This window comes from Tursiops truncatus, chromosome 16, assembly GCF_011762595.2.
Source record: "Tursiops truncatus isolate mTurTru1 chromosome 16, mTurTru1.mat.Y, whole genome shotgun sequence".
Taxonomy (NCBI): domain Eukaryota; kingdom Metazoa; phylum Chordata; class Mammalia; order Artiodactyla; family Delphinidae; genus Tursiops; species Tursiops truncatus.
In genome coordinates, this window is record NC_047049.1 from 80,975,298 (window position 1) to 80,989,740 (window position 14,443).

General features: G+C 40.3%; 1 protein-coding gene across 7 annotated transcripts in view; it reads left to right on the forward strand.

Moving 5' to 3' along the window:
• TTC13 (tetratricopeptide repeat domain 13) overlaps window positions 1-14,443 on the forward strand; it is a 70,171-nt gene that overhangs the window by 13,995 nt on the left and 41,733 nt on the right. For all 7 annotated transcript variants that reach the window (XR_002177631.3, XM_019941592.3, XM_019941591.3 and 4 more), the window contains exons 2-4: window positions 3,341-3,435; window positions 7,289-7,364; window positions 10,621-10,691. Coding sequence is in view for 6 of the 7 variants with exons in the window: in XM_019941592.3 (XP_019797151.1) it covers window positions 3,341-3,435; window positions 7,289-7,364; window positions 10,621-10,691 (242 nt within the window). In the remaining variant the exon portion in view is untranslated. The remainder of the gene's footprint in view (window positions 1-3,340; window positions 3,436-7,288; window positions 7,365-10,620; window positions 10,692-14,443) is intronic.

Below are 14,443 nucleotides of genomic sequence, written 5' to 3' on the forward strand. Positions count from 1 at the left end.
TGTTATAAAGGTGGCATTCAAATTGATAATTTCATAAGTGGTCCTGAGGTTAGAAAGTAGATAATTAGAAATTCTTCTCTAAATCTTAGGCCAGAATAGATGAGTTACAAATTAGCAAAGGATATAAGCAATTTACAAAAGAGATACAAATGGCCAATAAACCAAAAGTTTAATCTTACTAGTACTATTTTCAGATTGGAAAAGATAAAAAGAATGGCACTACTTTGAGCAGAGGGAAATAGTGGTGTTATACACTGTGAATGGAAGTGAAATTATTAAGCATTGAGATGGAAATGGAGCAATATATATGGAAAGTCTTAAAATTGTTTACACCCTTTGCCTCAGCAATTACATATGTTATACTGTAGTTTAATCGCCCAGTTGTGTAAATTTGCAAAAATATAGGTCAAGGATACTCATTGAAAGTGTCTGTATTAAGGAAAAAGAAAGGACATCCTTATTATCCAATGATAGGGGTATGGTTAAATTCCATGCAATGGAATACTGTGCAACCATTTAAAATTAAATAAATGTTTGGACTTCCCTGGTGGCGCAGTGGTTAAGCATCCACCTGCCAATGCAGGGGACACGGGTTTGAGCCCTCTTCTGGGAAGATCCCACATGCCGCAAGCAATTAAGCCCATGTGCTACAGCTACTGAGCCTGTGCTCTAGAGGCCGCGAGCCACAACTACTGAGGCCACGTGCCGCAACTACTGAAGCCCGTGCGCCTAGGGCCCGTGCTCTGCAACAAGAGAAGCCACCGCAATGAGAAGCCCACGCGCCGCAAGGACGAGAAGCCCCCGCTCGCCGCAACTAGAGAGAAAGCCCGTGCGCAGCAATGAAGACCCAACGCAGCCAAAAATAAAAATATATATTTTTAATTAAAAAAAAGTACACCTGAAACTAATATTATAAATCAACTATACTTCAATTACAATAAAAAATAAAATTTTGTCGATGTTTATTTATTGAAACTAAAAAGAATTCCATAAAGTGGAGAGGTTGTTAGAAGAGAATACAGCCATGTCTGTGTAGTGCTTTGCACAGTGTTCAACATGTGAGTTCTCAAATGGTACCTTTTTTAAAAGGTAGGGGAGACAGGTTATTGATGAACGTATATCCAGCTGCCTATCAACAAGCATTACTGGTTCTTCATTCTTGTCAGACTAAAGCCTTTCTCTGGGTCCATGACTTCCTAGTCTGACCACTCACCTTTTTTATTTTCCAGCACCGACTCCCTCCTCTAGCTAGGGTGGTCTGCTCACTGCCCCGTTGCATTTGCTTGCCTTTGTGTTTCTGTACACCACTCATTCTGCCTGGAGTATCCATTCCCTTTCTGCCCGCCGGTCTGAAGCCATCCATCCTTTAAACCCCGGTGTGCCTTGTGAGGCTTAACATTCCGGCTTCAGTCACTGCTCCCCACCAGGGCTCTTGGATCCGTCATGTCCTTCTTCCTGTCGTTAGGATACACACATGTGAGAATTCAGCTAAATTGGTTCACGTGGTTTCTTGAACATAATTTTGTGCTCTTTAATGACTGCTGCATTAGAGCATATTTAAAAAAATAAGTTGTTGAGGCAAAATTCACATAATGTTGGGCTTCTCTGGTGGCGCAGTGGTTGAGAGTCTGCCTGCCGATGCAGGGGACACGGGTTCGTGCCCTGGTCCGGGAAGATCCCACATGTCGCGGAGCGGCTGGGCCCGTGAGCCGTGGCCGCTGAGCCTGCGCGTCCGGAGCCTGTGCTCCGCAACGGGAGAGGCCACAGCAGTGAGAGGCCCGCGTACCGCAAAAAAAAAAAAAAAAAAAAAAAAAATCACATAATGTAAAATCAACCATGTTCAAGTGAACAGTTCAGTGGCATTTAGTACATTGACCAGGCAGTGCAATTACCTCAAAACATTTCCATCACTCCAGAGTAAACGCCCTTGCCCGTCAGGCAGTTTCTCTCCATTCCCTCCTTCAGCCGCCAAGGTGCATACTGTGTCTGTGGATTTGCCTATTCTGGACATTTCATATAAACGGAATCATACAATATGTGACCTTTTGTGTCTAGTTTCTTTCACTTAGTTTTTGTTTTGGAGGTTCTTCCATGTTGTAATATGTATCAGTACTTCATTCGTGTTTTAAAAAATATTTATTTATTTTTGGCTGCGTTGGGTCTTAGTTGAGACACGTGGGATCTTTCGTTGTGGCACGTGGGTTTTCTCTCTCGAGTTGTGGCACGCAGGCTCCAGAGCGTGTGGGCTCTGTAGTTGCAGCACGGACTCTCTAGTTGTGCCACACGGGCTCAGTAGTTGCGGCGTGCGGCTTCGTTGCCCCGCGGCATGTGGGATCTTAGTTGCCCAACCAGCGCTCAAACCTGCGTCCCCTGCATTGGAAGGAAGATTCTCAACCACTGGACCACCAGGGAAGTCCCCACTTCATTCATTTTTAAGACTGAATAATATTCCACTATATGTATATACCACAATTTGTTTATTTGTTTTCTGTTGATGGACATTTAGGCTGTTTCCACCTTTTGGTTATTGTAAATAGTGCTGCTGTGAACATGTGCGTATGTGTGCTTGTCTGAGTCCCTGTATTCAGTTCTTTGGGGTACGTACCTAGGAGCGGAATAGCGGGACCAGGTGGTAATTCTATCTTTAACTTTTGGAGGAACCAGCCAACTCTACAGTGGCCACACAGTTTTACATCCCCATCAGCATTGCACAAGGGTTCAATTTCTCTGCCTCCTTGCCAGCACTTGTGATTTCCCGTTAAAAAAAAAAAATTATAGCCATCCTAGTGGGTGTGAATTGGTACCTCCTTGTGGTTTGATTTGTATTCATTAGTTAATTATGATGTAGAGCATCTTTTCATGTACTCAGTGGCTGTTTGTATATCTTCGGAGAGTTGCCGGTTCAAGTCCGTTACCCGTTTTTAAAACGGGGTTGTCTTTTTCTTGTTGAATTTGAGGAGTTTTTAGATATTCTGGATACTAGATCCTTAGCACATACCTCTTAACATCAGGTCTTCCTGGCTTGACTTTGTTCCCCTCTTTGTGATTTTTTTTTTTTAACCTCTGGGAAATGCTGCCACATCAGAGGTATCCCATGAAAGGATCTTAACAGCTGTGTTCACTGTTGTGAGGACAAAATCACCGAGGCGTGTGTGAGATACTTGGAAACTATAAAATGTTACCCAGTTGTAGAGGTGGAAGACAGGATGCCCCTTTTAGTGTTTTTTTACACTTGTCCTTGTTTTGATTTTGTGGATTCTTCACATTGCAATTCATAGTTAAGCACCTAAGAGCCGTACATCTAAGGTAAGGAGAATAACAAGGACTGTTTGCTTTTCAGAGTCATCCTTTTTGAACTTCCATGACTCCGACTGCGAACCCAAAGGACCACCACCCTGTGACTCTTTGCTTTCTCTCAACACTGAAAAGATTCTGGTATGCATCTTCTATGCCTTCTGTTTTTGTGACCTGAAACATGGTGATACGAGTTCCAAAAGGTAGAGATTGCGTCTGTTTATCAACTAGGAGTTGAGTCCAGTTGCATAAGATAAGGATAGGTCATCTGGTGTTTAGTCACATTGAATTATTATGTCTTATGCATTGGATGGTTGGTCATTCTGGACCTAGGACTCTTTACTTTCAAGTTCCAAGAAATAAAGGAGATCATGGCTGAACCTTATTTCTAGGAGCCTTACGGATTTGAAGGTAGCGTATAATCTTATTTTTCCAGCCTTTGCCTGTGTATCTTTTGTATCTATGTTTTTTTAATCAGTACCAGCTAAGCTGTACCAGAGACCTCTCCATTCCGGGGACGAGCACCTGGCCCCGTGCCACGTAACGTGCATCTACCCATCGTGCTAGCGTGTGTCCCCCTCTGGCCCGGCTGCCTCAACGTGCCAGGGTATTTTTGTTCACACTTAATTCTGTGAGGCTGCTCTTCTTTCAGTGCCCAAGGTTAACAGTTTTTCACCAGGCCTTTTCCTTCAACATCCACATAGATATTGTTGGCTTCTTTTGTTTAAAATTTCCCTTTAGGGATACTCTTTTCTTTTCCAGACAAAGCTCTTCTGCCTTTTCATGTAAGAACTACTCAGTATGGGTAGAAACTGCAAACTAGAGAATGATCAACTGATTTTACTTAACTCATTGCATAGTCGTCAACGTGGTATATGGAAGAACTTTTGAATTAGACTTGTCCCAAACCAGAATGGGCTAATTCGTGAAGTAGTGAGTTGGCCATCACTGAAAACATTTAAATAGAAACTGGATCATCTCCACCTTGGAGAAGTGATTAGATTCTTAGAGTTATTAGGGACCTTCTTGCTGATAGTAATTCAAATATTGCCTACTATTTGCCTTTCCAGTTTAAGATGGTACTAGCTAGTAACCTACGGGAGAAAGCTGATAAGTCTAGGCCTTTTGTTTTCCCTAGGTTGAAAATATGGGAGTTAAACTCTTCATTTATTCATTCATTTTCCAGATATTTATTTTGCACCTATTTTTGTCAAGCGTTGAGCTAAGCAAGTACTTAGCCAGGGAGTGGTGAGCCAGAGAGGCTTGGTCCCAGCACTTAGGGCTCTATAGCTACTAATCAAATAATTATACAAGTAGGCATAGAAGTATAATTGTGCAAATCATATGAAGGAAAAACAAAGGGTCAACATAATCTCCCTTAAGTTAGGGGTATCAGGCAAGACAGCTTTCAGGAACTGAACCATGAGCAGGGACCTGAAAGGTGGATTGGAGTTAGTCTACTAGCAACGTGGGGTTGTGTGTTTAAACTTCCTTGATCATAGCTGCTCCACTCTGTCCACAGAAGATATCTCTAGTTGCAGTATTAGACGTGGGGAAGATTCTTTTTGATCAGGAAATGAATTTGTCCCTACTATACTTTGCCTGCCCACTTCTGTTATAAATTTTATTTCTAATATAATACAAACCCTTTAAAATCAGATATGCTCTTCAGCATATTCTTATTGTTGCTTAGTAAATGATTTCTTCTTCTTATGGGATTTCATTTCTCTTCTCTTCCCATCTTTTTGCACAAAGTCTTGGCAAATGGTGGCCAAGACCTTCGTTGAGCACTGGATGAAATGATAAAAAGTTTTTGAAGTATTAAAAGCATTGTTTATAGACCTCTTTCCTTGGCTCTAAGCTATTTATTAAGTAGAAAATGTTTTGCACTTATGTGTTTGTCTGTAAGCAGCTGGTAAACAGGAAGGACTTGTGTCTGGTCACACCTGGATGTATGTACAGTGCTGTGCTGCCCTCACGTGTTGTGGAATCTACCACTTCCTAAAGAAGCTGAATGAGGTTCCCATGTGTGGAAGCTCCCAGCTACAGAGCAAGGCAAGAAAGAGCTGACAGAGTTCCCCTCTAGCCATCAAGGTTTTACTGGAAGAAATAAAGCATAAACATTCCCAAAGCGGTAGAATTTTCAGGTGTTTCATTTGGTTTGGGGTCCTGAATGGGATGAAGCGAGAACTCTGAGTCTCCTGAGATGGGATCCCTTCTGACCTGTGTCTTTTAACTTGTGTTCTAAGTAGAGGTCGCTTATTCTTGACTTGTTTTATAGGCAAACCCAAAACCACTCTGTATCTGAACATCAATCTTGACTTTAAGAGTGTAGGGAATGTAGGTGGAAATACCTGTTACTCTGTTGAGTCAGTGAAACCCAAGAGACTATGGCTAATGAGTACCAATCATTAGCCAAAGAGCATATCCATCAGTCAGAAGAGTCACCTGTGTAGAATTATTTGGCTGTCATACATGCCTGTAGGCATCTGTACAATGGATTAACAAAAAGAGGAATTCAAATAATTGAGATGTCACTTGGTTCTGATCGTAAAGTTTTGCCAAAAGCGACATCTTTAGTCTTGTATTATCTTAGTTTTTCCTGTCTATGTGTGTGTACAAGTTTTAATCATATCTTAGGTGAATCTGGTATGAAGTTATCATTTTAATGTGTACCCTGTAGGCTAAGCATATCACAACTTAGTGTCGACAGTCCAATCTTCTGGCAAAGTGACAGCTGTTTGCATAATCAGACATGATTTGTCTCCAAAACACAATAGAGCCATCATTTTGTATGTTGGACCGTTGCTGCCTATAAAATCTTTCCAATTGCTAAACTAACTTACTTAGTTTTTTCCTAGCTTCCGCTTTTGCTTTAGCTTTTCTGCCAAGTGTGCACGTGCGTGTCTGCGTATGCATCAAGTAGTATGGTTATGTTCATCGCCTGCTCTGCGTTATTTAATAGCATGTCTTGTTCCTTGGTCAGGTTTTGCTGGTCCTATTATGGTGTCATCCCTGTACCACCTATAGCTTTTTTTTTTAAAGATTTTTTTTTGATGTGGACCATTTCTAAAGTCTTTATTGAATTTGTTATAATATTGCTTCTGTTTTATGTTTTTTTTTGGTTTGTTGGCCACGAGGCATGTGGGATCTTAGCTCCCCAACCAGGGATCGAACCTGGGCCCCCTGCATTGGAAGGCGAAGACTTAACCACTGGACCCCCAGGGAAGTCCCAACAAACTGTAGCTCTTACTTCTAAACTATTTTTAAAGTTTAAAAGGCAGTATTCTGGGGGACTTCCCTAGCGGTGCAGTGGTTAAGAATCCACCTGCCAATGCAGGGGCATGGGTTCGAGCCCTGGCCCGGGAAGATCCCACATGCCGCAGAGCAGCTAAGCCCATGCACTACAACTACTGAGCCTGCGCTCTAGAGCCTGCGAGCCACAACTACTGAGCCCGCGAGCCACAACTGCTGAAACCCGCGCCCCTAGAGCACGTGCTCCGCAACAAGAGAAGCCTCCGCAATGAGAAGCCCAAGCGCTGCTGTGAAGAGTAGGCCCTGCTCGCCGCAACTAGAGAAAGCCTGCGCGCAGCAGCAAAGACTCAAGGCAGTCAGAAATCAATAAATTTATTTGAAAAAATATTCTGTTATCAAGCCACTTTGGAGACCAAACACTAGAGTGTGATCTTTGTAACATGATCGATGTCATTGAGTAGTGTGGAGGGAGCTTTGAAACAGCCGGGAAGATTAATCCCCATGAAAGTAGAAAGATAGGTGTTCCCGGAAACCAAAAACCACTAGTGATAAGAAGAGGAAGCAAATCAGTTACAGCACAAATTGTGTCCCTGAAGTACATGATTGATGTGACTTAATGTGAATATTTTCTTGCTTTCATATAAATCAAAGGTAGCTTTAATTCTTTTAAATACAGGTTTCATGGTAAGTTTCTCCTCATCTGCGATGAGCTAAAAATGTATGTTTGTTTTTATTTCAGAGCCAGGCCAAGTCTATTGCCGAACAAAAGAGATTCCCATTTGCTACTGATAATGACAGCACAAATGAAGAGTTAGGTGAGACTTGACTCGGGGGCTGTTCCTGGGATATTCGCCTAGAACTTATGATCAGATGCAGAGCAGGTAGGCAGGATGGTGAGACAGAAAGAGCACAGAGCCTGGCTCTGCCAGCACGAGAGGTTTGATCTTGGGTAGGGAGGGCATTCAACCCTTGTGAGGGTCTCGGTACTATAAGTCATAAAATAAAAGGTCTGGATGGAATCCGTAAGGACTGTTCCACACCTGTGTTTCTATGGATATTAATAATTATGGTAACGAGTTCTTATGAGCTACTAGCATTCATTAGAAGGTTATTTGTGTGCTGTCATCAAATATGAACGATAGAGAAGTAAAAGCAGGAGAGAATCATACTACTTCAGTCTTCTTTGTAATAAAATAGCTAGGTTTGAGTTAATTTTACTGTGGGGCCAATCAGTTATTGTTGGGTCTAAGCATGTGGGTGTAGAAAGTTGAGTTCATTCTAATCTGCAAACGGGTCATGCAGTTTGGCTTGTTCAAGGCGTGTCTTAAAACAGTCTGGTTTCGCCAGTGTCTGATATGCTCTGGGTGTGTCTCCATCAGTGCCTGGTCAGCTCACACTTGAAAGAGTGGAAACAAAATTGAATAGAGGACTGAACACTGCAGCTGGACAGATTTCACATAAGTGCATTCTCCCACATGTTGCCTGGTGGCCCAGAGCACCTGCAGAAATTCTTTTCTGTCTGATTTACACATAACCATTTTATCCTTTCTTCTACCATATGCATTTTATATTAAGACTGAGCACTTCTTGTATTGGCGTCTTCCTTTGTTAGTGCAGATAATTGAGAGTTGACTATTTTGAAAGTATTAATCACTTTTTGTTTATATTCTTTGAGTGGGCTTTGAGAATTAATTATCCTTTAAGGCATCAGATTTGGTCTCTGTTGTAGTCCTTGGATTCTGTTCAGCCTTATATTCATTTATTAAATAATGAATTAAGAGTCTGACGTGTGCCAGGCCTGTCCTGTGCTCTAAGAATAATCGTAGTACACCCTGGGATAGGATAGGCCCTGAGCTGGCTTAGGAGCTCTTGAACCTCAGTATTTTTTTTTCTTGGAAAAATGACCTCTGTCAACATACATGTTGTGGGGAGATGTGGAATTGCTGGTTATGAACAATTTCGGGGAGATTCCAGCTATCCTAGTTTTTTCTTTATGTCTTTGAACTCCCACAACCAAATTTAGATCCTAGTACGAATAGTTATTTATATTTGTCCAAGATTTAGGTTACTTTTTAATGCATACTTTTGGGTTTTTCTCAAAAAAATATTTACTTTTAGATGGAAATATTTGAGAGCTGCATTTGATTTTATTTGAGTGGAGTTCAGTAGGCTAGCCAAGGACGAAAATTTTCAACATGTTGCCAAGTATAACATTTATCCGCTAAAGCTGTGTTTGTTTTTATGGGTCACTTATTCATTTGTTCATTCAACAGATATTTACTGATTATGGGAAGATAGATAGGGAATTCTGAAAATTTAGATCTGAAAGGAATCTAAGAAAATTTTCTACAGGCTTGTTAAGCAAGACTCAGAGAGTCATGAGAGCGACTGAGGTCCCTGTGGTGACACAGCCAGCGAGTGGCGGGGCCAGAATCTGAGCCCAGTTCTTGGCTTTCTAAAGTATCTTCCTACACTCAAAAATGCACAAGTTTATGTTTCAGTCCCTGTTCATCCAATCAAGAAATTCAAACCATTTTGCAGTCCAGCCCCGTGCACAGTAGTTTCAGTGCAGCCCAGATTTTTCTCAGGGTAGCGTGTTGGTGAGATGGGTGGGTCCTGGAGCCAGGCAGCCTGTTTCCTTTGTCTCACTGCATGCTGCCTTTGGACAGTTTAAATGCTTCATTTCCGTGTCTGCAAATGGGGATGACAGTTGTACCTACCTCACTGCGATTAAGGAGTAAATGGGTTATAATGCATGTATGTAATTAGGATTCTGCCTGGCACGTATTAAGAGCACTGTACATGTAACTATTATTGTTGTTGTTGTTGTTTTTACTACTAATGCCGCTGACCCCCGCCGAAGAGGTCTCTGGTTATCTCATTGTCTGCTACAACTACCTGAATAGTATCCATGCCCATTATTCTGAATAGGAGTTTGAGCTTAATTATCTTTTCAAAAAAATTAGGATGAAAACAGTCCTCTTTTCATGTTGATGAATGCCCCCCAAAGCTCTTGTATTATTACGATACTCGATGTTTCTGAACTTTACTTTTCTCAGGTTAGTTATAAAGATACTCTAAATCTCTTTCTGCATTTAATGTTTTGACTACTTTTTAGTGTCAAGGAATTTAAACTCTGAATGACATTAAAAGTTTTAGTTCCCCATCTTCTTGAACACGTAATTATGTCCTTGAATTAGAGGGTTGCATAAAGCTTTTTTTGCAAAGAAATATGATCAAAATAGTAGTATATTGAGTTAGGAATACAATTTTTCAGGGATATTTGGGACGTTAGGGAGTTAGGGCAAATATTATAGATAAAAATGTAATCTAGAATATTAAAATGTATTGGTTTTTTTGACAGGTGAAAAAGTTCAGTCTAAGTTGTGCCGTGTTTTAAGAGATATTCATGGCTCTAATTTCAAAATACCACTTACCTAAACAATTTGATTAAAAACTATTTGTGATCTTTAGAGTATATTTTGAGTAGTGTCTTGACTATATTTTGAATAGAAGAGCTAGGGAAAAGACTAGTGGTCTTTTGCAGTGCTGTGAATTATATCTACAGTTAAGCACTATATTAATATATATTAATTGGAGCCTCTGTTTTTGTTCTTACTAGGTAATTGGCAGTAAATTCAGCACCTGCAGGAATCGAGATATGTGAGGCTATTGGGGTATTTCTTCTAACTTTCACAGTAAAGTCACATCGCCATGTTATATGGACATTATTCAGGCTTATTACTAGCTCTTTTGTATATATAGATAAGAAACATCGTAAAGACTATTTGGTATTTGAAAGTGAGTGATGGGCTTAGAAAAAGATAATTACTTCTTGTAGGCAGGTGTTTTATAGATGGCTTTAATAATTTAAATCTAGATGGAACTAGAAGACTGATTAGCAAGTGCTGAGTGGTAGGAGAATTCAATTACATCTTACTAACTTCCAGGTTTTCTTTAACTGCTTCTAGTCCTTAGAGCTGCCTTTTAAGATTTGGTAAAGAATTTAGTTACCGATTCCAGTCTGAGATCCTTTATTCGTTCCTTTAATGTTTCTGTATTTTTTCATAGCTATTGCATATGTGTTGATTGGCAGTGGTCTCTATGATGAAGCAATAAGACATTTTTCAACAATGCTTCAGGTAATTTTTCTTCTTAATTATATGATTGCAAGTTTATAGTCATGACAAAAATATGGACTTATGCATAGCTAAAGTGCTGCAATAAAACATGGATTTTAAGATTTTACAAGAAAGTAAAGGAAATCAGCCCTGACTGAGCACTTTCTTAGTGCAGGCCTTGTAACATGCTCTCATTTAATCTTTGCAGTATTACTTTATTTTAAAGGAGGAAAATGCGATCTAAGGAGATCAGGCAATTTGCTTGTAGTCTCCCCACCATCAGGTGGCAGAGGTGAGATTCAAACCAAGTTTCAAAAAGACAAACGTCAGCTTCAGTTCATTTTCCCCTCTACCTTGATATCTCCCATGAGATGTGGACACTGGAAATTCTTGGAGCTACGGATGTTTACTCTCCATGCAGGAGTTGATCTACACGCTTAAGTCCATTCGTGGATTTGTTTCTCACCTTAAAGTATAATTATGAGACTCCTCAGTGGAAGTATTGGGCCTCTATTGATTGATGGCTGTGTTAAAATCCGGTACAGACCAAGTGCTTTCATACGCAAGTGTTAAGAGTTGCATAGGAGACCTGCAATGCAGCCTGACATTGCTGGCTGTGTATCTCAGGTCGTGATTTAACTGTACTCTGGTAGATGCCTGGCCATTATCCATTCTCTGTCCAGGAGGGTCAAGTAGAGTTAGAAATACCCAAGTTCTCATCTACTCTGCTGCTTACTAGCAAGTTATTTAACCACCTGGATTATGGGCATAATAATAACTACCTCCAAAAATATTCTCGTTCAGTTTGAATGAAATATCTTAAAAAGTACTTTACTAGGTGCCTGGCACATAGTAAGTGCTCAGTTAATCTCAGCTATTTGAAGGACCATTCTGGCATGTTCATCTGTGCTAATACAGTAAGAGCCAATAGATAGTTTTCAATCCAGCAGGCAGACTTAATTTTAAAGTATTATTTTTGAAAGTTTTGCTCCGCTTTTGTTTTCTCTTTTTAAACATATGATTAATTCTGTTGACAATTCTATCTTCACTCTCAAATAATCAATAAGATATTTTTATAGTTATTACTTTAAAGTGCTTAGATCCAAGCGGCTATGTGTTTGAGTGGTCATAGGGAATAATATTCTTCAGTGGAGTTTAAAGTACGACGGGTAGATTATAAAGTTTTAAAAATCGCCATTCTGTTTAGCATTGCAGTATTTAAAAAGGTAAGAAAGCACTTTAACACCCTGGCTTGAAAGGGAGGTTTTGATACCTTTATAGGAGCAAATGTCAGTTAATTTACGGTAGCCAACAGAAGACAACAGTACAGGCTTGCAGACGTATTAGCAATTCATTTAACTTTTTGAAAAATATTGTTATCAGTCTAGCTGAAGGCAAGATAACAACGTTAAAGAAAAAACTTTAAGTAATGAAAAATTTCCTAATTCTGCCACTCTACCATTATTTAAGTTTATGACCTTTTCAAAGTATGCATTTGTTTTTTATAATCTGAACTTATGTACTATTTTGTATTACTTTTTTACTTAATTTTATAAATGTTTTTCAGTCTTTCTCTACAATCATAATTCTAGTGACTCCATAATATCTCTGTTGTCCATTTATTATCGTAAAACATCTTTTCCTTGCAGTCGCATTCAGAAAGTAGATCAGAATTTTTCTCTTTGTGCTAAGAAAAGATATTAATATGTTGAACTTTGATATAACATTTTCATCAATCTGCGTTGGGTTGCTTTCGACTGGTAAATTTTTCTTTGAGAATGTGTGGGTTATAAGGTTGGACTGGTGACTTTGGTGATTCAAGCTACGATGGGGCAGGAATAGAGGATGATGGAGCAGCAGAAAGTTCAAACGCTACGGGCCCGCAGAAGACGAGACTGCGTTGTCATTCATGACACGTCTTTACATGGGAATTCAATGCCTTTGGCTTTCCTGCCGGTGCTCTTCTTGGGGATGTCTCTCTTCCCCTTTGTTTCGGTGCTTCCCAGCCTTTTCTGCCTTATAACACATGTGGAAAATCATGACACGCTGGAGTAAGCAGGAGCAAATTTAGAGACATCCAGATAGAGCTTGGTGAAAATCTGTCACATTTTCTTTACGTTATATGACTATGCTAAATGCAAAATACCAAGATTTGACATTAAGTGCTAAAATTCTTTTTGAAAATTTTAATAAGAGACTTGATCCTGCTTTTCTGGACATAACTTTTGCATTTAGGCTTTATGTTTGAAACTGATGCACATAATTCCTGTTTAAGAGCTTTTCATGGATTTCTTCAAATCTTTGATAGCCAATCTCATCAAGAAACTGCACAACCACACGGTAGCAAGTGTCCAAAGATTAGTTATTGCTACTTCTCTAATTGACCAAAACTCCTTTTCTTACCTTGAATCAGAATTTGCATAAATCAGTCTCTTTATATTGTATTTTTAAAGTATGACCATTCTTTAAATCTAACTGCTCTTCCTTTTCTTTTATTGGCAAATGCAGCAATACTGGGTCTTGGCAGTAATGAAACTGAGTTTTACCCCAGCAATACTTTTTCGTATCCAGTATTCAGAATAGTGGTAAAGCGTTTCTTCAAGCATGGAGGGATGCCGGGTTAGGACTCAACTCAGCATCACCAGAGGGTCATTTGTTGTCAGTACATGCTATCAGATGTTCACCTGTTCCTTGCAGGATCTTTCCACATGTGCGACAACTCTTTATTTATTTATTATTTAAAAAAATTTTTTTTGCGGTACGCGGGCCTCTCACTGTTGTGGTCTCTCCCGTTGCGGAGCACAGGCTCTGGACGTGCAGGCTCAGCGGCCATGGCTCACGGGCCCAGCCGCTCCGCGGCATGTGGGATCTTCCCAGACCGGGGCACGAACCCGTGTCCCCTGCATCGGCAGGCGGACCCTCAACCACTGAGCCACCAGGGAAGCCCAACTCTTTATTTTTAAGCCAATAAACATCGTTTAACAAATCTTCAGTGATAACTGTTCACAGATAAGCTTTTCCAGTTTTTTTTAGCTTGTTATCTCCCGACAAAGTGTTTCTCTTGGACAGCCCGCGGACTCCAGGGTGAAGCAGGAGTGCATAGAATCAGACTTCATTCATAGAAAGCCGAAGACAGATGGGGCCATGGGGGCTAGGATTTTATTATAGTCACCATTTATATAAGATCATTTAATGTGAAATTTGGATCTATGCATGAGGGCCACTCATATTCCAGAGTGACCTTTTGATGTAAAGCTTTTATACTTTCTTGTGGTCTCAGCTCCAGCATCAGAGAACAAACTTAAGGGCTATTTCCGTAATCTTTGTTGTTTCAAACTGTTCCTTTGAATATTTATCCAAGTATGGGGTGTTTGGCACGTCTATAAAGGAATACAGTGTTCCTTGAGCATCAAGGTTTCCAACAGAGCACAATTTCAAGACTTAATAGATCTGTCCGTCTTCATTGGAACCTCTTGATTTTAAAAGTGTATCAGTCAGTATTGTCTCCACGTCAGTGTCCTTGTGTCACTTCCACATGTGTCAGCACCTCCATCATAGCGTTCTTGAAAGTGGAACCCTTTCCTGTTGTCTGTGCTGCTTTGATGCTCATGCAGGGCTGGGTGACGTAAGTGCTGTGACAATGTTATGAGGCAGTTGGCCTTTGCTGTTAGTCGTGTGACCTTGAGCTCATCTGATTCTGATCTGATTCTGGCGGAATTGAATTCATGAAAGAACTTTGCATTAGCAGACAAAGTGTAAAACATTCCTCTGCA